At 44.4% G+C, this 23,994-nt stretch overlaps 1 protein-coding gene across 1 annotated transcript in view; it reads left to right on the forward strand.

The window, feature by feature from the left end:
* The first annotated feature begins 5,267 nt into the window (after nt 1-5,267).
* ATP9A (ATPase phospholipid transporting 9A (putative)) overlaps nt 5,268-23,994 on the forward strand; it is a 116,630-nt gene continuing 97,903 nt past the window's right edge. The window contains exon 1 of the mRNA XM_075011621.1: nt 5,268-5,941. Within this exon, the coding sequence (XP_074867722.1) occupies nt 5,874-5,941 (68 nt within the window). The 5' untranslated portion in view covers nt 5,268-5,873. The remainder of the gene's footprint in view (nt 5,942-23,994) is intronic.

Raw genomic sequence — 23,994 nt, forward strand, 5'->3', positions numbered from 1 at the left:
CTTCACATCTTAACCATTGCTTCATGTTATACTTTTCTCTGCCAGACTGAAGAGCCTACTTCTTCCCATGGAGGTACTTACAGACTGTGATCAAGTCACCTTTTCACCTTATCTTTATTAAGCTAAGCAGGCTGAGCTCCTTGAGTCTATCACTCGACAACAGTGGTTCTTAACCTTTACTGCAGCCTGCACCCCTTTGGTTCTCGAAATATGTTCTTGTACCCCTTGTCAAAAATGGAGCTGGGGGGGCCTATACACTTTTAAATGCATACTAAATATATGTAAAAGTTTTATGTTATTACCCACCACAAATAATAGTACAGTAGGCATATAAAAATATGCAAGTACTACCCACAGATGCTGCGGAGTTTTGCTGTGGAAGTAAACTGGAACCAACGTGCTAACAGTTAGCAGCTAACTGAATTCAAACAAAGCCGCTGTGCTGCCATATCATCATCTGCACGTGCGTCAAGAAATACTCCACAATGTGGCAGCACACTGTATTTTGTAGTCAGATAATTTCACTACAATTAGCTTAAAACTTGAAAACAAATGGTGTTTGTATATTACAGTAATTGTTAAATGTATAATGTTAATAAATACATAGGTTTGATGAAACAAAGTGGCTGTACTGACATGCCTGTGCTTAATTTGTGCTTTTGATGTTTTACCGTCTAAAAAAATCTGGCATGTCTTGCACCATCAGAAAGGGCATCATACACTCCCAGCAGGTGCATGCCCTCCAGGTTAAGAGCCAATGCTTTATAAGATATGTTTTCTATTAGGATCTCATAGTTAGCATTTTTAGTACTACTGTGCTTTTACTATCATGCTCAGAGTAATTTACATAGCTAATCTACAAACAGTACCTATAAACATTGATACTAAAGTACTTGAGTTTCTCCACTTCTTACATAATCACAAAGCAATCATATCTCTTCAACAAGAAGACTATCAACAACACTTTGTGGAACCCTGTATTCGGAAATAGGTAGCAGGTTACTTTTGCCAAAGTAATTTCAACAAAACAGTCTGAGTTCATCAGATGATCCATCTCATTAGCTTCCTCTAACATGCAAAGATTTTTCTCATGTGCTTAACTTTAAAATCAGTGGCATACTTAGGGGGTGTGTCTACACTAGGAACTAACTTTGAAGTTAACTTTGAAGCGAGGCACTACTTTGAGGTAGCCTGCAGAGCATCTAAATGTTTTTCCTTACTTCAAAGTTAACTTCAAAGTAAGGGAGCCCAACTTCAAAGTCCTTACTCCATTCCTGGGAATGGAGTAGTGCCCTACTTTGAAGTTTAACTTCGAAGTAGGGTGTGTGTAGATGCTCATCTTCGAAGTAAGCAACTTTGAAGTTACTTTGTAGTATAGACACAGCCAGGGTGTGTAAAGTTAAACATATGCTGGATCAGAGCTTGAGGCTGTGAATTCTCCAGGACAGGAACTGTATACCCTGTACAGCACAGCATACACTTACTCTGCTGCCATTAAGCTTTTAAAACATATGAGCTGAAATGTGGTACTTTAAATCCTAATGAGGACACACACTTGCATCGTTGGTTAACAAATAATAAATAAAATAAAATTAATAACTTTTTATCATGCACTTTCCTTGTACCAACCTGGGCAGTTCTTAGGATGAATGGAAGACTGACGAGGAGAATGTTTTAACTAACTTACAGCTAAAATTGAAAACTTGCTGCTTTTCAGTATGTCAACAGAACAATGATTTCAAATTTATATTTATGTAAAAATGGATCATATAAATACCCATATAGTGAAGTAAAGTTCTTTTGGCGACTTAATAAAATATAGCCGTGTCTACACATGCACGCTACTTCGAAGTAGCGGCACTAACTTCGAAATAGCGCCCGTCACGGCTACACGTGTTGGGCGCTATTTCGATGTTAACATCGACGTTAGGCGGCGAGACGTCGAAGCCGCTAACCCCATGAGGGGATGGGAATAGCGCCCTACTTCGAAGTTGAACATCAAAGTAGGGCACGTGTAGCCGATCCGCGTCCCACAACATCGAAATAGTGGGGTCCGCCATGGCGGCCATCAGCTGAGGGGTTGAGAGACGCTCTCTCTCCAGCCCCTGCGGGGCTCTGTGGTCACCGTGTGCAGCAGCCCTTAGCCCAGGGCTTCTGGCTGCTGCTGCTGCAGCTGGGGATCCATGCTGCATGCACAGGGTCTGCAACCAGTTGTCGGCTCTGTGGATCTTGCGTTGTTTAGTGCAACTGTGTCTGGGAGGGGCCCTTTAAGGGAGCGGCTTGCTGTTGAGTCCGCCCTGTAACCCTGTCTGCAGCTGTGCCTGGCACCCTTATTTTGATGTGTGCTACTTTGGCGTGTAGACGTTCCCTCGCAGCGCCTATTTCGATGTGGTGCTGCCCAACGTCGATGTTGAACGTCGACGTTGCCAGCCCTGGAGGACGTGTAGACGTTATTCATCGAAATAGCCTATTTCAATGTTGCTACATCGAAATAAGCTACTTCGATGTAGGCTTCAAGTGTAGACGTAGCCTATATGTTAATCAAGAAGACCCTGTGTGCTCATATGCATGGTGCTTCTTTCCTAAAACAACTTCCTGCTAGGATTAGTTTTCTTAGCTAAAGTTTTGCTGATGTTAATCTCCACATTTGCCAAAGCCATGGCTAGGGTCCAAGCCAGCATGTGGTCTCTTCAGTGCTCTTTCCAGGTTGAGTCACACTGAAAATCCAACGTGGAGGGGGGGAAACTGGTTAGATTACTCAACTGGGACATGGACAGAGTTCCCTTTAATTATTTCATCTATGTGCAGAACAAATTTTGTTATGTGCACCAAGGCATGTGCAATGTGTATTATCAGTAGAAACACATGCTGGCAGCTGTATGCACTCTGGTAATTAGCTGGGTGGCATTTGAATCTCTCATGGGTGTCCACCCAAGCACCCAGCTTGCAGGCAACACCAGACATGGGACACTCAGGTTCAATTCCACCTTCCTGCACAAAGAGGAAAAAGAACTTGAACAGGGATATCCCATTTCTTAGGTGTACATTCTCATCATTGATTAATTGATTACGACATCAGATTATCTCCCATTCTTTCCTGATGAAGCTCTTCCACTGGGGATATCTCATGAAAGAACAGATGGAAAGGGTGACTGCTCCCACCTGTAGACACTGATATGCCAGCCCTAGGGCACCCACAGAAAAAAATTAGTGGGTGTTTGATATCCACTGGTGGGCCCCACCAATCAGCTCCTCCTCTCCTGCCTGTGCCTCCTACCTCTGCAGAGACCTCTACACGGTGGCACTGAGAAGGCACCAGGGCATGGGGAGGAGCCAGGTTGGAAACAGGCACAGCAAGGGCAGGGTGTGCTTGGGGGAAGGGATGGTGCAAGGGTGGGTAGAAAGGGGGGGTGCTTTGGGAAGGAAGAGCCTGGTGACAGGGTCTGGTGAAAAGAAGGGGGGTCAAGCAGATCTGGCCTTAGGGCAAGGTGGTTGCCTTGAGCCCTGCACCTCCAGGGCCCTGCACTCAGGCCCTGCTTTCAGCATACTCCCTTGGCTCCACAAACTCTTTGGCCAAGCCTGGGGTCAAGAACCTTTGGGGAAATCAAAGTTGGAGCCTCTGGTCCAGTTGCCCAGTTGGGTGCCCCAATCACTGGATTACAGAGTCACTCCTATTTTCTCTAGCCAATGACTATTTTAGCATTTATTCACCATGGAGGAGTCACCAGGCCAGACAGGAGTAATAGAGTGGTTAGAACATCACCTGGGAGGTGAAAGACATTGAGTCCAGGTCCAGTCCTGCTACTCCACAACAGGATGTTTTTCAGGTGGAGAAGGAAGCCCACATTAAGGCATAGGGCCTCAGCTTCTCTGAGCTTTCTTCTTTCTAATGCAGTGCTGTGGCTGCATTGATCCTGGTATATTAGAAAGACAAGGCTTGTGAGGTAACATGTTTGAGTGGAACAATCTGTCTTGCTGAAAAAGTCAAGCTTCTAGAGATTACGCAGAGCTCTTCCCCAGACCTGAAGAAGCAATCTTGAAAACTTCACTCTCACCAACAAAGGTTGGTCCAATAAGACACCTTGCCCTCTTTGACTTGTACGGAGTTTCTAGTCTTTGCAGTTCCAAAGGAGAATTTGAAAATATGAGCTTGGTCCATCCAGGCAGATGCATCTTGGTTGCTGGTTATCTGGCTCGGCTGCCACTTTTAGTGACAAGGGAACACCCACCCAACTGCTAACCCTGCATCTTCTGAGGAAAGGGGATACTGCTAACAGACACAGAAAGTGGAAGAGTGTGTGGCAGCCTGGCACTCTGGCGTGGCTTGTCCCTGCCTCCCCACGTTGCCCCAGCTAGCCAGGCACTGCACCCTGATCTGCATTTTCATGTCCACCTAAATCCCTTGATTCCTGTCAGCCTCCTTTACCCCAAACAATGTGTCTGCTTCTCCATAAGTCCCAATGCCAAACTCTAGACCTGTTCCCCCCACCAGTCTCCCCAGTGAGGATATAGTGCTTGGGGTGTTGCCAGGAGAGGTGGAAAGTGACAGGGGGATGAGGGAGAACTATGCCGAAGCTCATGGGTGATGAGAAGGCTGCAGGAGGACATATCTGCCTGTGTTTTTAACGCACGGACCGTAGAGTTGTAGGGACAGAAAAGGGAGCTGGGGTGTAGTAGGAGAATGGTGGGGCTGACCTGTGCTAGTTGGAATAGGAGGAGGCAGGTGTCTGGAGGTGATAGAGACAGAGCATAGGAATGTAAACAGAACACTATTTGGTTCAGCTGGTCTGAGTAGCAGTGGGTGGGATATTTACTGATCTAAACTGGGGCGGGACAAGGCTATAAGGACAGTGTCAGGGTCTGGAGTGAAGGGAGTCAGTAAGGTAAAGGGGACCATTGCCAGGGGTGGGGTGTTGGGTAATCAAGGGGAGATAGCAGTGACAAAGATGGGATGGGTGGGGCAAGAGGGATGCAGTGAAAGGGGTTCCATATTCAGTGCTTGGGGTGTGGAAGTGCAGTTCCCCCAGGAGGGTTGTGGGCAGGTTGAGCACGTGGAGTGCAGTGTCCGGTGGATGTCATTTAGGAGTTCAATGATTAGTAGATGGGTATGGGGGTGTATTGTCCAGGGGCTGAGGATGGTGGCTGGGGGTGCAGTGTTGAATGGGTGAGATTTAGGGATGATGTGGCCAACTGACAGGGTGTGGGGGTGTAGTGTCAAAGGGGCAGGGCATGGGCGTGTGGTGGTCAGTTGGAGTGTGGAGCTGCAGTCCTGAGTGTTTAGGGGTGCAGCGGCAGTAGATGGAGTGAGAGGTGCAGAGTTGGGGAGTAAGGTTTAAGGGTGTAGCATCCAGTGATGGGATGTGAGGGTGGAGTGTCCAGTGGCTGGGGTTTAGGGGTGCAGTGTCAGTTGATGGGCAGGGGGTGCAGTGTCCGGTGGCTGGGCTGTAGGGCTGCAGCAGTCAGTGGCTGGGGTGCAGTTATGGGGTTTAGGGGTGCAGACGGGCTGCGGGGATGCAGCAGCTGGGTCTTCAGGGTGTAGTGTCAGCTGATGGGTGAGGGTGCAGCAGCCAGTGGCTGGGGCTTCGGGACACAGCGCCAGGAGAGGGAGTGCGGGGTGCAGCGTTCAGGGGCTGCGCAGTGGGGGTGCAGCGGCTGGGGCTGCAGCTGAGCGGAGGAAGAGGCGCCCCGCGGGTGTGAGTGGCAGGCGGCGAGCGGGCGCGCTACCTGCGTGCTGGAAGCCCGGCCCAGGCCCCCGCCCCGGCCGGCGCTGGCAGACCGCGCAGAGGCCGGGCCGCGGCGCTGCTGGGAAGCCGCTCCGGCTCCGGCTCAAGCTCGGCTCCGCTCCTCCCCGGCTGCGCCCAGCCGCCGCGGCCATGACCGATAACATCCCCCTGCAGCCGGTCAGGCAGAAGAAGCGGATGGACAGCAAGCGCCGCGGCGGGTGAGCGCGGGAGCTGCAGCGGGTCCCCCCTTCCCCCTGCGCAGCCCTGGCTTGGCCCTGCCCGGGGCCCGGCTGGCGGGGTGCCCCGCGCCGCTGGGGCTGCGCCTCCCTTGAGCCCGGCCGGCGGCCAGCCGGCCCCGCCCTGGCCCCGGCTCCTCTCGGGGGAAGGAGGGAGGGAGCAAGGCTGGGGCGCCCTGGGGACCCGGCTCCCTCGCCATGTGGCTGGCCGGGGCGCAGGGGGCCCGGGGCGCCTTTGTTGCAGGGCCCCGCCGCCGGGAAGGGACCCAGCGGGCCCGGGGCTCTGGCCGCCGGGGGCCCCTCTCCTTTGGGACCGGGGGGCGGGGCTGGCAAAAGCGCCCTTCGGCGGGGCGGTGGCTGGGCTCGGAGCGGCCCTGCCGGGGGACGGGGTCGTTCCTGGGGGCGCGGCCGGGCTGGACGAGGTCCCGCTCCGGCAGGAGCTGACAGGTTGTTCCTGACGCCATTGTCGGCGGCACACCCAGCCCAGCGCAGCAGGATCCGGCCGCGGCGCTAGCCTGCCTCCGAAATCGCCTCCCCTGCCGCCTGGCACCGGCGGCCGCCCCCGGCCCCTCTGCCCGGGCCTCTCCCACTGGGGCATAGGAAACCGTGGAGACCTCGTGGAGGCTCGGATACTGACATGCCAGAGGAATGAGCCTCGGATGAAGTCACTCGGCACTCCATTGATTGCTGCTGTTGTCCAGAGAGCAACACACCCAGTCGTCCCCCCGCCCCCTCTCTTTCTTTCTTAAGCAAATGGAAACAAAGAAATAACCTGCCAGCTGCCAGCCTGTTAGGGATCAGGAACAACTGGCAATAGCCAACTTTAAAGGCGCACTGACTTCCCCATTGGGAGCTCAGCCCCTATGAAAATCAGCCCAGCTGGGTCAGTGGCTGCCAAACACCGTAATTGGGATGGATATGGAGAGGTTGGTCCAAAGGCTTGTAAGGGGTGGGTGTGGGTGTGGGTGTGGGTGTGTGTGTGTGTGTGTGTTGTGAGCTATTGGAATACAACGTTTTCCTTTAATGTATTGATCATTTAACATTTGATCAGATCATTGTGTTGCATGGCTCAGTGTTGGCAGAATACAGATTGTTGCTTCATTTGAGTGTGGTTTCATTATTGGTAACACACTTGTTTTCAGGGACAGAAATAGATTTATAATCCCTTTGTAGGAAAAGCTTGTGTCTATACACACATTTTACCACTTTAACTATACTGTTATAGCTAAAGCTGTACAGCCTCTTATGATTTAATGCTTTTATGGATATATGAAGGTGGTTTGTACTAGCATAGCTATTCCCATGCAGGTAAGAGGAGAAGCTGTAACAGTGCCTTCATTAGGGGTTATATTGGTGTAAATATTTCAGTGTTTGAAACAGAATCACAGCTTCAGTTGACGTAGTAATACCAATATAAAATCTGTTTGTAGCTTAGGAATCTAAACTTGCTGACTGGAAAGTAATGTTTTATAGTGACGATTAATTTGTTATTGGATCACAATTTATCTTTTAAAAAAAAAAAACCAAAACATGCTGTGCAGTTAAAGCAAATCAACCAAAATCTCAAAAGAAATAATTATTAGGTTGGAATAAATAAGGAAAAACACATCAAAACAAAAAAGCAGTGCAGTAGCACTTTAAAGGCTAAGAAAATAATTTACTAGGTGATGAGCTTTCATGGGACAGACCCACTTCTTCAGATCATAGTCATACCAGAACAGACTCAATATTTAAGGTACAGAGAACCGAAAATAGTAATCAGGGTTGACAAATCAGAAAAATATTATCAAGGTGAGCAAATAAATACGTATTATCGTTGTTACATTTTTGGTTAGTAATTGATTTGGATTCTTTTTAATTACTTGTAATGTCATTGAACAACCTACTCTTAATGGATAAGGTTTCTGCCATATACCTGACAATATGTTGGTTTAATTATGTGAAGTTGGCCTGGATACTGGGGTTAGACTGTGGAACTTGTGCTATACTGCTGTCATGGTAGTAATCTGTTACCACATTTCCTGGGTTGGTCACTGCTTAAAGTTCAGTTATGAGACAAGTGATCAGATATGTGAAGGGCTTAGGGCAGTGGTTCCCAAACCTTTTGGCATCACACCCCCTTTTGATTTTTGAGAAGCCCTCATGCCCTCCACCACATTTTTTTTTTTTTACCACAGGCCAGCTCCCTGTGAGCAGCCTGCCTGAGCCCCTCCCCCCAAAGCCAGGCACCACCAGCCCTCCATCTTACCCCATCCTCCTCCTCTTCTCCCCCAACCCACACTCACTCACCTTTGCAGGAGGCAGCTAGCTCCACGTGGGGCTTTGCCAGCTGCCTGCTTTTTTATAGCTGCTGCACCAGGTCACTCTCACGTGAAATGGCGGGGGCTGAGAGCCAGAAGCAAGGGCCAGCTTTGGGTAGCAGGAATGATTGGGGGTGGCGGGGTGGCTGGGTTGCCTCATGCTCCCCCCACCCCCCGGAGTTTCTTCACACACCCCCAGAGGGGCACGCCCCCAGTTTGGGAAACCATGGCTTAGAGGATTTCTGAATGCTCCTTAGCTGATTTGCTTTCTTAGATTTCTCCACTGGTCCTTCTTGTGCATTTTATTGTAGTGTGCCTTGTTAGCAGAGGCTAACTGCATTTCCCTTGATCTAACCTAAACCCTAGCTCTGTCACTGGCTAGGGAGCTCTAACTCCTTAACAGTCACAGAGGCAGTATTTCCTATGCTAGCAAGAACTGTTGACAGCTTGTAGTTGTGACACTGCCTTGACTGTCATGGTTTGAGATTCCGTAACTTTTGCTTTTCATTATTACAAGTCCTGACTGCGCACTCACTATCTCTTTTAAAGACAGTCACACTCCAGAGAAGTGACTTATTTACAGAGATTTTCAGTCTTGCCTTCTGTCAAAGAGCCTTTGGTGTAAATCAGTTATTTTAGCAGTATATTCTTTCCATTAACAAAGTATCTAAGCAAAGCAGAGAGACCTACCACCCTCACTGCACTCCCTCTAATTACTGTAAATCTAAAGATAAAGCAGCTAGATAAGCTAACCTGTATCAGTCCCTCTTTGGTCAATCCTTCTGGCACAAAACAGTGCATTTCAAATGAGCTAGGGGGCAGAGGGAAAAAAAATGGGAGCCTGATTGAACGTTCTATGCAATACTATAGTGCAAATAATAATATACAGCCCCCGCCCCCCACTCCTTTGTAATATGGTTTTGATTGCTGCCTTGATTATAAGAGAATTGCTGCAGCATTCACTATACATGCTAGAGGCCCTTTTGCAGCTCCACTTGCAGGTGGAAGCTAGGCTTGCTCAGTGTGTGTGGGCTGAGGCGGGCTCTGAGCTGGCTGAGGAAGAGGCTTGGCTCTCTTGAGGGGTTGGCTCAGGCCTCACACTGGGTGCGGGAGGGGCTGGCATGGTGCAGGGGGCTACATCAGGGGGCTTGGCCAGGGGACGGCCTGGGACTGGTATGGTGCAGGGTGGGGATCCATTGGGGGCTGGGCAGGACCCTCGCTGGCCAGCGTGGGGCTCGCTCAGTGAGGGGGGATCCCTTGAAGGGTTGGGCTGGGCCTCGTGCTGGCTGGAGGAGGGCTGGAGCTGGCACAGTGTGGCAGGGGGAATGTGGTAGAACCTTGCCCAGACAGACAGATGGAAGAACACAGCAAAAATATGTTCTATACTGTACCTAGAATAATGATGTCTACATCTCTGATTAGAGCCTCTAGGTGCTACTATAAAATAAATTGGTGGTCCCGTCTCCCATTAATCTATGATCCTAACAGATCATTAGGCCTTTCCACCTTGTGAAGGTATATAAGGTGTGAGGAGATTTTTCATTTACTCAGAGGCCTACATGTATAACTTTACATACTAATACATGGAGCTAGAATTGTCTGAAATCCTTCCAGCCAGTACGTGCAGTGGAGGGCAGCTCCAGGTTTCTTATCTTCCTTCTGATAAGGTTGCAGCCATATTCCATCTCAGTTTCAGCCTCCACATTAAAGAGTAACTCATTACAGTACCATTAGTGAGATGTGGCAAAGATAAGGGTTGGCTGTAGCCTGTCTAAAGGAGAAACAGATGTGTGTTAATAAATTGGTGGTGGTAGTAGACATTCTTGGCCACAGCCACAACATTGACTTCTGTGTGTGGTCATGGGTGACTTCTGAATTCTGCATCTCTATTGGCTGAACAATGGGCATATTTTTCTCAGTTTTCTTGGCAGCTGAGTGTGATCTTGCCTGAGTTACACAGATACCTCACCCAAATAAAAACACCAGTTTAGGCATGATGTCCCAATAAGCACACTCTGTAATCTATAATCTATCAGGTCAAAAAGAGACATGGTACTGAGTAACCTCAAAATGCTGCTGATTGTGTTGCAGCCTGTACCTCTGTGTGGATTCCTGAGAGGTGGGAGTGGAGGTCCTAAAAACTGTAGCTTGCTGTCTTGTTATGGAAAGTGCCCAAATATGTCAGGCTTATCAAAAACCTTACGCAGACTTGATCTCTCCCCTGTGCACCTTCTAATCTAAGGCCCTGCCTCTGTAGAGGCCTATTCTTTAGGGCAGAGGCTGCCTCTTTGCTCTGCATTTGTACACCACCTAGCACAGAGGGATCTTGCTCCATGACTCTGGCTCCTAGGCAGTACGGTACAGTGAGAAATAAATCATAATAGATGTGATGCAGCAAATGAGGAAAACCAAAGAATAATTTGAAATGGGATGAGGAAGGACAAGAATTGGAGTAATAAGTCACATAATTCTGTTATGGTATTGAGATACATCTTAATGGTTCCATGACTGATGTAAAATTAGCTCACTTCTTGCAGTCAGCAGGGAGAGATTGGAGGGAATAGATGAACAAATGATTTTGGCCTCTATCCTGTGTCTGACTATGTAGGCAAACCTCTGCATCTGTGTAGGGCTGCATTGATTTCAGAGGGGCTGCAAACAGGAACTGTGGTTTCCATCATGCAAAGTCAAACATAGGGAGGGGTCTTTATTAAGTGTCTTCCTTCTCTGAGGCACTTGGTCCTGCTGCACAGCCATTTACAATGTAATAGAGTTTAAAACAATATATACATCTGAAATAATGTGGATATGTTTAAAAAGTCAAGAGAATCTAATGGTGAAGAGGCAGTGTCCTTCGAAAGGCGCTCCTCAAAATGTTTCTGTGTATGCCGCTCAATGACTGCTGTATAAAATTTAATCAGTGGACCATGGGGTTTTTTTTTTGGGTATTGCTATTATTGCAAATGTAGCCTGATTATCTATAGGTCAAGATGTTATCTTTCTTCCACATCATCAGTAACAAAAAAGTTGGTCACCAGAAATTAGGCCTCTGGTAGACAGTCCCAAGCAAACGCTATTTGTGTGGAGCCTCTCTCACTTCCCCAGTGCTTTGTGCAGGCATAAGGGTCTAAGCTGCCTACTTCTAACTGTGGGATCAGAATCTTAGATAGCAGTTCTGCTAATTTGTGCATTCCACAGACTCTGTACTGACTCTGCAATTCGACTCAAGGAATACTTCCAACATGACACGGAACAGTGCACTGACCCACAGATACCCTCCCACCTGCGGTACATGAAAAAGAATTGCCCATGGACTCCCCCTGATGGTCGAAGTGACAAACTGGACCTATACAAGGAATGCTTCCACGGACATGCACAGGCAGAAATTGTAGACAAGCGGCATCGCTTACCCCATAACCTCAGCTGTGCAGAATGCAACTCCAGCAGCAGCCCCAGAAGCAACTCTGATATTGTCATCCAAGAGGCCAACAAGGGAGGCGATGTTGTCATCATGAATGGGACAGACTACCAAAAGGAGGCTACCAGGCAGCTTTCCAATACCACATTCTACAAGCCTCTGTCCAAGGATCCCACTGAGGCATACACAAAGAAACTACAGCATCTGCTGAAGACCCTCCCTATAAAAACACAGGAACAAATTTACACAGACACACCCCTTGAACCCAAACCAGGTTTATTCTACCTGCTATCCAAGATCCATAAACCTGGGAATCCCGGATGCCCCATCATCTCAGGCATTGGCACCCTCACCACAGGATTGTCCGGATATGTGGACTCTACTTAGACCCTATGCTTCCAGCACCCCCAACTTTCTTCAAGATGCCATGACTTCCTCAGGAAACTACAATCAATCTGTAACCTTCCTGAAAACACAGTCCTGGCCACAATGGATGTAGAGGCCCTTTACACCAATATCCCACATGAAGATGGACTCCAAGCTGTTAGGAACATTATCCCTGATGAGAGCACAGCACAAATAGTGTCAGAGCTTTGTGACTTTGTCCTCACCCACAACTATTTCACATTTGAGGACAAATTATACCTTCAAATAAGTGGCACTGCTGTGGGCACCTGCATGGCCCCACAGCATGCCAACATTTTTATGGCTGACCTGGAATAACGCTTTCTCAGTTCTCATCCCCTAGCGCCCCTTCTCTGTCTGCACTACATTGATGACATCTTCATCATCTGGACCCATGGAAGGAGGCTCTTGAAGAGTTCCACCATGATTTCAACAGTTTCTACCCCACCATCAACCTTAGCCTGGACCAGTCCACAAAAGAGATTCACTTCCTGGACACTACTGTGCAGATGAGCGATGGTCACATAAATACCACCCTATACGGAAAACCCACGGACCACTATGCTTATTTACACACCTCCAGCTTCCATCCAGGGCATACTACATGATACATTGTATATGGCCAGGCACTAAGGTCCAACTGTATTTGCTCTAATCCATCAGACGAAGACAAACATTTACAAGACCTTTACAAAGCTTTCCTCAAACTACAATAACCACCTAAGGATGTGAGGAAACAGATTGACAGAGCCAGATGGGTACCCAGAAGCCACCTGCTATAGGACAGGCCCTGCAAGGAGGAAAACAAGAGAACACCACTGACCATCACCTACAGCCCTTACCTAAGGCCTCTCCAACGCATCAACAGCGATCTTGCACCATCCTGAACAATGATTTTTCACTCTCACAGACCTTGGGAGGCAGGCCTGTCCTCGCCTACAGACAGCCTGCCAACCTTAAACAAATCCTCACCAGCCACTATAGATCACAAAACAGAAACTCTAAGCCTGGAACCAGTCCCTGCAACAAACCCCGCTGCCAACTGTGCTCACATATCTACACCAGTGATGATATCACAGGACCTAACATCAACCATACCATCAGGGGCTCCTTTACCTGCACATCTACTAATATAGTAACAAAGAGGAAGCCGTGCTAGTCTATACACTATCAAAACAAAAAACAGTCAAGTAGCACTTTAAAGACTAGCAAAATGGTTTATTAGGTGAGCTTTTGTGGGACAGACCCACTTCTTCAGACCATAGCCAGACCAGAACAGACTCAGTATTTAAATATTTAAATATTAATATTTAAATATTTAAATCAGAGAGTGGAGACCCTTCCACTCTCTGATTTGTTCACCTTGATTATCTTTTTCTGATTTGTCCTCCTTGTTTACTGTTTTTGGTTCTCTGTGCCTTAAATATTGAGTCTGTTCTGGTCTGGCTATGGTCTGAAGAAGTGGGTCTGTCCCATGAAAGCTCACCTAATAAACCATTTTGCTAGTCTTTGAAGTGCTACTTGACTACTTTTTGTTTTGATCTACTAATATAATGTATGCCATCATGTGCCAGCAATGCCCCACTGCAATTTACATTGGCCAAACTGAACGGTCTCTACGTAAAAGAATAAATGGACATAAATCAGGCATCAGGAATGGTAATGTACAGAAGCCTGGGGGAGAACATTCTGGTCTCCCTTGACACTCAGTAGCAGATTTAAGGGTGGGAGTCCTGAAACAAAGAAATTTCAAAAATCAAATGGAGAGAGAAATCTGTGAGCTGCAATTTATTTGCAAATTTGACTCCATTAACCAAGGATTAAACAGAGACTGGGAGTGGTTCACCCCTGACAAAAGGAGATCCATTGCCCTAGGTGTTAACATCTCCACATTAGGCTGAGAATGGGCCATATCTCTCCTGTCTTATCTGACCTGTTTTTTCCGCTCTTCATACAGACAACTGATTAAAAACAAAAAGCAGTCAAGTAGCAGGGCTTACTCTCTGTTACTAGACTACTGATAATGGGCCTTTTCCACCCTGGCTGAATAGACCTTGTCAGATCTGGCCCTTCCTTTTACTGGGACCCCACTCTTTAAATACCCCTCTGAAACCACCCCCCGACTCATGCATCTGATGAAGCGGCTCTTTGCCCACAAAAGCTTATGCTCCTAAATATCTGTTAGTCTATAAGGTGCCACAGGACTTCTTGTTGCAATCCTAAAAACATTCAGTGCAGGGCCCTGTGTTGCTCTTGGGTGTACATGAATGGAATGCCTATTCTGATAGAGCGTGTCTGAAACTGGATCAACATGGATACTTTGCCAGGATAAAAGAGCCTCAGTTAACAAAGGCAGAAGATATTACTTAAAGTTGGAAATAGAACAAGTTGAATGAGATTTTTATATAACTTTTCTGACATAACTATGTTGATAAAGTATAAATGTTGTAGAAACATATAACTTGGGCTAATGCTGTTTGATTTGAATATAAAACAACTTGTTTTCATACTCTATAAATGTGGTTTTTTTGCCTTTGTACCTTTGTTAAAAATAAAGTAATTTTAAAATACACTAAACATTAATGTCTTTTTAAATTACTTTATTATACACTAACATTTAATTTTAGTGTAAAATATAACATGCTTTTAGCCAAGCTAGTATATACATCAGTGATTGCTATGATGATACTACAGGTATAAATCAATATTAGTAGCAGAATGTAGAAAATATATATTAAATAACACTAGTAACTAATGGCCATATTTTTAGTTTTGAAAATAAATTTTGGGAAAAAGGAGAAATATCTTGAATGTGTCTAATTTTAGCAGTTGATTCAATTATGTAAAAAGACCCTATGGCTATGATTACACTCGAGAGTTTAGCCAACAAACCTTTGCAACATCCACACACAAAATGCATTTGTCAACAAAACTCAGCACTTTTGCTGGCAGCATTCTGCCTCTGAGCCATGAGGCATAAAGCCGTTTGGACACTCTGGGGTGGCCTTCCTCTGAGAGACAGGGCATCCATAAAAATGGGCATCCCTGTCTGTTGTGCTTCTGGTTCCTCTGTTGACAGAGTGGAGTGCTCTTCCAATTGGCTTTTGTGTGTGGCCGCGCTCTGTCAACAGAAGTTTTGTTGGGAAATCTCTTCCGACAGTGACTCTTGTCGACAAAGTGCTGTACTGTAGCCATAGCTTCCAAATGCTGATTTTGTTACTGTTGCATAGAACAGTATTTAAATTATTATGCTTTGAAAAGCATAGCTAATCTTAGACATGGTTGGTTGATTTAAATCCAACAATTTAAATTACCAAAAAAAAATTATTTAAATAAAGTTGCCAAAAATGCTAAGACTGACTGCTCTGACAGTGCACTTAATTTTGGAGTATGCCCTATTGAACTCACTGACGCTTCTGTTTTTTTGAGAAATATAGAATGGGAGTTCCCTTAGAAAAGCAGAATTTTGCTGACTTAAAATAGGATATAGACTTATGGCATCACCATTATGGCCTATGGCCATGATGGCCCAAAATAAGAGGCATGCATTGTGTACTATAAAGTAAGAAGAAGACACTCAGTCGCAACTGGCAACGCTAGATTTCTCTTACTGTGGCTTTCTGTATTGTATACGTGAGTGATAGATTCTAAACCTAGTTAGCAAATTAAACAAATGATGAGGATTAGCTAAGCAAAACCTTTTTTTTTCTAGCAACATCCAACGCCACAAAAAGCTTGGGACTTTACTTGCCAAATTGCACTTCCACTAAAAGGCATAGAGAGGAATGAAGTATGATGTGTTGGAACGTGAATCATTTAAGTTAGTAAACAGCTGATCTGCTCAACCATGTCCACATCTTCATTCACATCATTTTCTCCCAGGTTTCCTTATGATGTTTCATACTTGCATCTGGGCCCTGCATCATCATCTTGCATTGCTTACACTTGACACGTTTTCTTCAGCTGGGTCCCACTCCCTGTTCCCCTGGGGTTTGCAATACTGGAGCTGCTGGTGGAGCTCCCTGGCTGGGGATGGGGAGGAACCTGCAGCTGCGAGCCGGCTGGGGCTCCAAGCCTTGCCAGCAGCCCTAGCCATGGGAACCCTGGCTGGGGTGAGGGAGGTGGGAGACTCCCTGCAGTGGGCGCCAGCTGGAGCACAGAGCCCCGATGGTAGCCCCAGACCCTGGGGGAACATTGATTTATTTTGGTGGAAGTGCCAGTACTTAGTACCAGCACTTACAGCCACAAAAAAAGCCCTGCTTTTTAATCTGCTGAGAAACAGAGATTGAAAACCCAGAACATTGAGGAAGCAAGAGCTAGCACACTCATTCCTTGTTAAACGAGTACTTTACTTATGAGTATTCGCTAAAATGAGGGACACCTTTGTTCACTGGACAAGTGATCTCCCCCCAGATAATACGAGCCTAACCCCCCTCCCTGCTGCTCTAACCCACCTCAACCTGACCCCTGCCACCAGCCCCTCAGACCCAAACTGCCACAGCCTTAACCCCCTTGCCGGCTCCGCAGACCCCAAACTGCCACAGCCTGACCCTCCCGCTGGCCCCACACACCAAAACCACCACAGCCTTAACCTCCCGCTCCACAGACCCAACCTGCAGCAGCCTGAACCCTGCCCCTGCACCCCCTGCCATGGACCCAACCTGCCACCAGGCTTTAACCCTCCCCAATTCCCCAGCCCAAGGTTCACTTACCTTTCAAAAGCAGCGCCACATGCAGCCACTCCTTCGCTGAGTTAGCAGCACTGGGAGCCAATTGGAGACTTTTACATGTATTTTAACAGTAATTTAGTGTCCCTCTTATGAGTTTTCACCTATGAGCAGAAAGTTGTGAACCAGTTGTGCTTGTGTGGTAAGGGATGAGTGTAGTTAGGCTGGATGGACTACAGCCATTACTTCATTTTTTTGAGACTGTAAGGCTGTCTCTACACTAGCTCCCTACTTCGAAGGGACCATGGTAAGTAGGGCATCAGGAGATTATTAATGAAGTGCTGCGGTCCATATGCAGCACTTCATTAAGATAATTCTCCCCTGCGGCAACTTCCAAGCAGCAAACTTTGAAGTGCTGGCTTGTGTGTAGCTGTGTCTAACCCGCAGGTACTTTGAAGTGCCTGGGCAATTTCAAAGTCCCTTTACTCCTCAAAATTTTGCCCAGGCACTTCAAAGTACCGTCGGGTTAGCTGCGGCTACATGTGAGCCGGCACTTCAAAGTTTAACACTTCAGAGTTGCTGTGGGGGAGAATTAGCTTAATGAAGCGCTGCATAGCACTGCAGCACTTCATTAATAATCTCCTTACACCCTAATTACCATGCTCCCTTCGAAGTAGGGAGCTAGGGTAGACACAGCCTTAAGTGTATTTGTAGCATGTTTATGATGAGATTGAATTGTAACTCTCATTTTTAAATGACAAATTTAGTATTTTATTGAAGATTTTAGAAAATAATATATTTTAAAATCAACATTTTTATCCACCCTGGGCCTAGATATGTCCCTGCATTAAGGGTTAGTAAAATAGGTTGGTACCCATTCAAAGTGTTTTCTTAGTTTTAAGAAAGCAGTTGAATGTATTAATGATTTCACAGGTATAGTAATATATTTTGCAACATTCTTCCCTCCAACTGAAAACAGCAATAACCTTTGGCCCCTTCTCCCCAATCTAAACCAAACAAACACCTGTCCAAAGGAAAATAAATTCATTGTTCTTTAGGTAAACTTGCAGTTTCTTTTATGTAATCAGTTTCTTAAAGCTTTATTTCCCTAAAAGGAATTATGTTTAAAAAGTAAACATGCTTTGGTTGATTAACCAAGTTATTTGAAGTTTTGGCATTTAGGGTCTGCGTACAGTTATTTAAATACGAGTAATTTATGCTGGAAAAAGTTGCAAACCCCCTTTATGGGATGACTTATTGATTTACTTCTCAATAACTTGCAGGAGAATGCCAAGAGCAAACTTTCAGCAGTATGACGTATTGAGTAGTCGGAATAGATTTTTGAGAGGATAATATAATTCTTTTTCCAATGGGAAAGAAGGAAAAAACTAAAGAGACTTCCTGAAGTTCTTCATCCTAGCATCTGTCCAAATTTTCTTTCTCTTACTCAGTTATCCTGTAGTTTGTCTGATTTTTGTTGTTAGCTCTTGAAGACATGGAGCTAGCCATGACCAGCTAAAATATCAACTGCTGTTAAAATTCATTAGACTATTGTGCTAGCAAAAGACAAGGCCCTATATATGTGAGTTCTGCATGTTATAGCAGAAATAATGAGTTTTAGAATTCTGTTCAGTTAACAAAATATAAGATGTGAGTGAGGACTTCTAAAAACTGTTGCAGGTAGTTGGGTTTCTTGCTGAGAAGTTAAATATTTGCCTTTAGTAATACTTCATCTGCATAAGTGATGTGTAGAGATGTGTTGCCATTCAACATTGCTGTATACATTTAGGCTGCGTCTACACTAGACCAAAACTTCAAAATGACCATACAGATGGCTATTTCGAAGATTACTAATGAAGCGCTGAAATACATTTTCAGCACCACATTAGCATGCGGGCAGTTGCAGCTCGCTGCCATGTGGCTCCTGCAGATGGGTCCTTTTTGAAAGGACACCACCAACTTTGAAATCCCCTTGTGCCTATCTGCTGATGGGAAGAAGGGGATTTCAAAGTTGGTGGCATCCTTTAGAAAAGGACCCCTGTCTGGAGAAGCTGCGCTGCAGTGAGCCGTGGCAATTTCGAAGTGCCATGGCCACCCTCATGCTAATGAGGCTCTGAATATGTATTTTAGCGCTTCGTTAGTAATCTTCAAAATGGCCATTTATATGGCCATTTTGAAGTTTTGGGCTAGTGTAGACACAGCCTTAGTTTGGCTAGTAGGTTTGTGTTCTGTATCCTGTCAACAGAATTGTCCAGACTGCTTTGTTGTTTTCTGGGACAACCAAAAAAAAGCAAGGTCTGGTAAGCAGCTAGGTATTACATTCGAGCTCTGGTGGTTAGACCGTGATCTGTGATAACCAAAAACTCTTCAGGGATCTTCTTGCACACACAAGTGATAAAGGTCACTGTTTGTATTCCTGGCATCATGTCTATGTATTTAAGCCTATCTGTAGAAATACACTGGCACATGTTTTCTTCGTTTTACTTTCATTAAGAAAATTGGATGTAATGTGATTCTGAAGCTTGTTGATTAGCTTTTCCGGTTATACCCTTAAACCATGTATTTCAATCTTTGGCTGTGGATTATTGCTGACTTGAGAAACACATCTGTTTTTTGTTTTGTTTCTACCACATTCTTTAAATTTGATTTAAAAAAAATCTGTCAGATTCTGCCTTTTTAATTATAAGATTCTGTAGATGGTATGAAAGTACAAAAGCAACACACCAGTAGGTATTCAAGACTGAGTGTGATCACTTAAAATTCCCACAGAAGAGAAGACATAATAGGGAATCTCTTGTAAATTTCTGGCAAATAAGTTGGACGTTAAGGCCGTGTCTACACTAGCCCCAAACTTTGAAATGGTCATGCAAATGGCCATTTTGAAGTTTACTAATGAAGCGCTGAAATACATATTCAGCGCCTCATTAGCATGCAGATGGACACGGCACTTCGAAATTGACGCGGCTCGTCCCGACGGGGCTCCTTTTCGAAAGGACCCCGCCTACTTCGAAGTCCCCTTATTCCTATGAGCAGAAGGGAAGAAGGGGACTTCGAAGTAGCTGGGGTCCTTTCGAAAAGGAGCCCTGTCGGTACGAACCACGTCAGTTTCGAAGTGCCACAGCCGCCCGCATGCTAATGAGGCACTGAATATGTATTTCAGCGCTTCATTAGTAAACTTCGAAATGGCCATTTGCATGGCTCTTTCGAAGTTTGGGGCTATTGTAGACACGGCCTAAATGTGTTGTAACTTGTAACAAGTAGCAATAGTATTTCTTACTTGGACTATACTGTATGTATCGCTTTCAGAATTCAGGTAGTCAAGAAGATTTCTTTTTTGAGTTTAAATACCTGTTGAACTTTCTTTCCCTCATCCCTAACAAAGTTGTGGAATCTTTGGTTGGGTAGGAGTTGCGGAAATTGCAAACAAGTTATTAGAAGCTAACATTAACAGTTATTTGAATACTGTTCTCATACCCCTGTTTGTCATTGTGAGATATTCGGCCTGTTTGCAAAATGTACTCTCACTTTCAGTTTAGCATTTAAAGCTGTGGCTCCCAAACTTTGTGGCCTGTGGCCCACCCTGTTCAACGAAAACCTTTTGGCGGGCTACCATCCAGGCACCCATGATAAAATGCAATCACTGGTCTCTAAATAGTTTAAATACTAAATAATTCATATTACGGTACCAGATCATAAAATAATAACTATACCTATTACATGGGGAACATCTATTTAGATCTTACAGCATATATTATTATAAAATAAAGTAAAATACTAATTTATGTCCAAAATAAAAAGGCTTCAACATTATCTTTTATTTTTGTCTGAAGTGGGACCACAGAAGAATCCCCACAAATTTGAGGGGGCAGAAGGACTGAGGTTCAGAGCTTCTGACAGGCCAGATTAACTCTTTTAGGGTCCCAGGACTAGAAGATTTTGTGGTCCCTCTTAGGTTCAGGGGTGAGGCCAAAATAAGGGGTTCAAGTTAGTTGAGGGTATGTGTTGTTTGTGTTGCATTTATGAAGAAACATATCAATGAGCAATTTGTACTCTTAAAATTTCTAGCAGTTAGCTTTAGATCATTTTAAATGATCTTCAGCACATACTGGTGAGTTATAATAACCTAAGAATGCAGACGATCTGTGCTAAAATATTTGGTGCATCCTTTTAGCCCTATCTCTTCCTATTGCAGCTATAAAGATATGTAGCTCTCTCTTGCTCAGTAAAATCCCTAAAAGAGGGTCAACCTGAAAAACAAGCAAAAGTAACTTTGGTTTCCAATATGTGGTTAGTGGAATCCTATCAGCAATCGTGGAGCAGGTTGTAAGGTTAAGGTGGGCACTGCAAGGTGTGTGGATTGGGGAAAAACCTCTTTTTAGACTTTCAAACTAAAGGTCATTCTCAATAAAGCAGTTAAAATGAAGAAATCTGGATAACTTTGTATCTGTTTCCTCTCTCATTGCTATTTGAGCAAACATTCCTCTCATTCCAAAGAACGAACACACATTTTTCCCTTTGACATCTCTGACCACCAACATATTTGTTAATTTATTTCTTAAGTAGCACTAGTATGGGTTAAAGGAAAATCATTGACTTAAATCACAGCTCTGAATTTTTTTTTCTAAGTCCATGAACAACATCTATCATAAACATAATTGAAAAGAATTTGAAGTAAAAAGTCAATTTTAATGTTTAGTTTGTAAGGTTGACTATTCTTTTTGTAAGGTCAGTTTAATTGTTTTGCCTTGGATGGTCAATTTCTCATAATTTTTTGTCCTGTTTTTCAGTCAGTGGGTGTAGAAAAAAGTTGGAAAACAGTGTACAGTAATCTTTTAAAAAACAGGAACATGTGATTGTGAAACTTGAAACTGGCAGGGAGATTCAGATGCAACAGAGGTACTGGCAAATACTTTTAACTCTCTTTAGAAATTGGATAAATTTTCTGTGGAGAAAAGCCAGAGCCCATAGCTCTTTTACCTTTAGGAGCAGTAATAGTCTATAGGGCAGCACTCAGCAGTATGAGACAAGATGTTTCTTTTAGTTCACGCTTTCTTAATATGGAAGTTTTTGTGTAATTTAATAGTTGTAGTGATAATTTTATTGTATTTTTTTATTTTGAGATTGTAAGCTCTTTGAGGTAAGGACTGTTGTTGTATGTTTGTACAGCAGCTAGCACAATGGGGCTCTGATATAATTGCTGCCCATAGCTTGTACCACAAAACATGTAAATTAGCTCTGTGATGTTTCACTTGCTGCTTCTTAGTAAAATGTAATCATATCACACTAGTCATCTGATTATATGGTAAATTGTTTCATGCTAGTCTAAAAAGAGTGAGAAAATGCCTTCTATAAATGTTTAATATATTTAGCTGTTTAATATTTAGATGTTCATACACTAGTTTTGAGTTAGACTAACTTCCTACTGGCCTCTTTAAATCAACTGGATTTTCAGGTTTTTTGGATTCTGAAGGAGTTTTTGTAGCAGATTAGTGTGTTGTGTTTTGTTTTGTTTTGTTATTGAGGGTAGAAAGATGTTTATTTGCAGAATGAAATGCATAAAAGGTAATATTTTTGTATAAAATCACCTTAGTAGTTGTGAGCGTTATGCTCTATTCACCATGATGTTACCTGTTCTGCAATATGTATAGAGCGTTTATCTGCGGAAAGCACTGAATACTTCCTTACTTGTTTTATTTATAATCAGTTAGATACACTTACACAATTTTTTGAGCATATGACTGTTATAATTTAAGGCTGACATCTTGACATAGTTATCTCATGTAATGAGTTGGATATGCATTTCTATCTGATCTCCAAGGCTTTCTGTTGTAGGCTTACATCCCAGTATCAGATGCATTTTAAATGTCAATGAAATCTAATACAAATACTTCTGTTATAAAAAGGGAAAAAAGGTTAGCTTTTATTTTAAGCAGTGAGAGGGGGAAACTTGAGGAAAAACAATCTCTGCTGATTTGTAAGGCCACAGTGTTGCCATTTTGAAAAAGAGAAACTTTGTCCAAGTACATGCTTTTGTAAGGACAAAGGAAAGAGGAACAGTTCTGTGTCTCCTTAGAAGACAAAGAAATACACATGTGAAAAGAGATTAGAAAGACTGGGACTGCTCAGTTTAGGAATGAGGCAACTAAGGTGGGTATGTTAGAAGTCTGTAACATCATGAAAAGGTGGTAAAGGTGAATAGTATTGTTTACCTCTTCATGTAACACACCAACCAGGGATCACCCAATGAAATGAACAGCTGGCATGTTTACAACAAAGACTGTTTTAAAACTAAGAATTGAGATTGTTTAGTTTAGAAAAGAGAAGACTGAGAGGGTACGTGATAGCAGTTTTCCAGTACATAAAAGAGAGTTACAAGGAGGAGAGAGAAAAATTGTTCTGCTTTACCTCTGAGGATAGGACAAGAAGTAATGGGCTTAAACTGTAGCAAGGGAGGTTTAGGTTAGACGTTTGATTCCATTTGTTATAGCTAGCAAAGAATGTAGTCCCACATATGTCAAATGAGAAACTAAGGCCCTTAATACGCAGGAGAAATGGAGGAATAGAAGAAACAAAATGAACAAACATAAGAATAGCCATACTCAGCCACACCAATGGCCCATCAAGCCCAGAATCCAGTCTTTCAACAGCAGATGGTATCAGACACTTTAGAAGGCATTAACTAAAAAAGAAGGCAATTTTCGGTCCATCCTGTTGTCCAGTTCTAGCCTCTGTTAGCTGGACATTTAAGGTCACACAAAGCATGGGGTTGCATCCCTGACAATTCTGACCAACAGTCATTGGCTAATAGTCACTGTGAATTTATAGAATTTTTTTTTTGAACCCCAGTTACACTTTTGGCCTTCATTATATCCCATAAAAATGAACTTCGCAGGTTGACTGTGCGCTGTGTGAAGAAGTACTTTGTTATATTTCATAGAACCATAGAATCATAGAATACTAGGACTCAAAGGGACCTCAAGAGGCCATTGAGTCCAGCCCACTTCCCCAATGGCAGGACCAAGTACTGTCTAAACCATCCCTGACAGACATCTATCTAACCTGTTCTTAAATATCTCCAGTGATAGAGATTCCACAACCTCCCTTGGCAATTTATTCCACTGTTTGACCACCCTGACAGTTAGGAACTTTTTCCTAATGTCCAACCTAAACCTCCCTTGTTCTATCCTCAGAGGCCAAAAAGAACAAGTTTTCTCCCTCCTCCTTATGACACCCTTTTAGATACCT

Source organism: Carettochelys insculpta, chromosome 17 (assembly GCF_033958435.1).
Source record: "Carettochelys insculpta isolate YL-2023 chromosome 17, ASM3395843v1, whole genome shotgun sequence".
Classification (NCBI taxonomy): Eukaryota; Metazoa; Chordata; order Testudines; family Carettochelyidae; genus Carettochelys; species Carettochelys insculpta.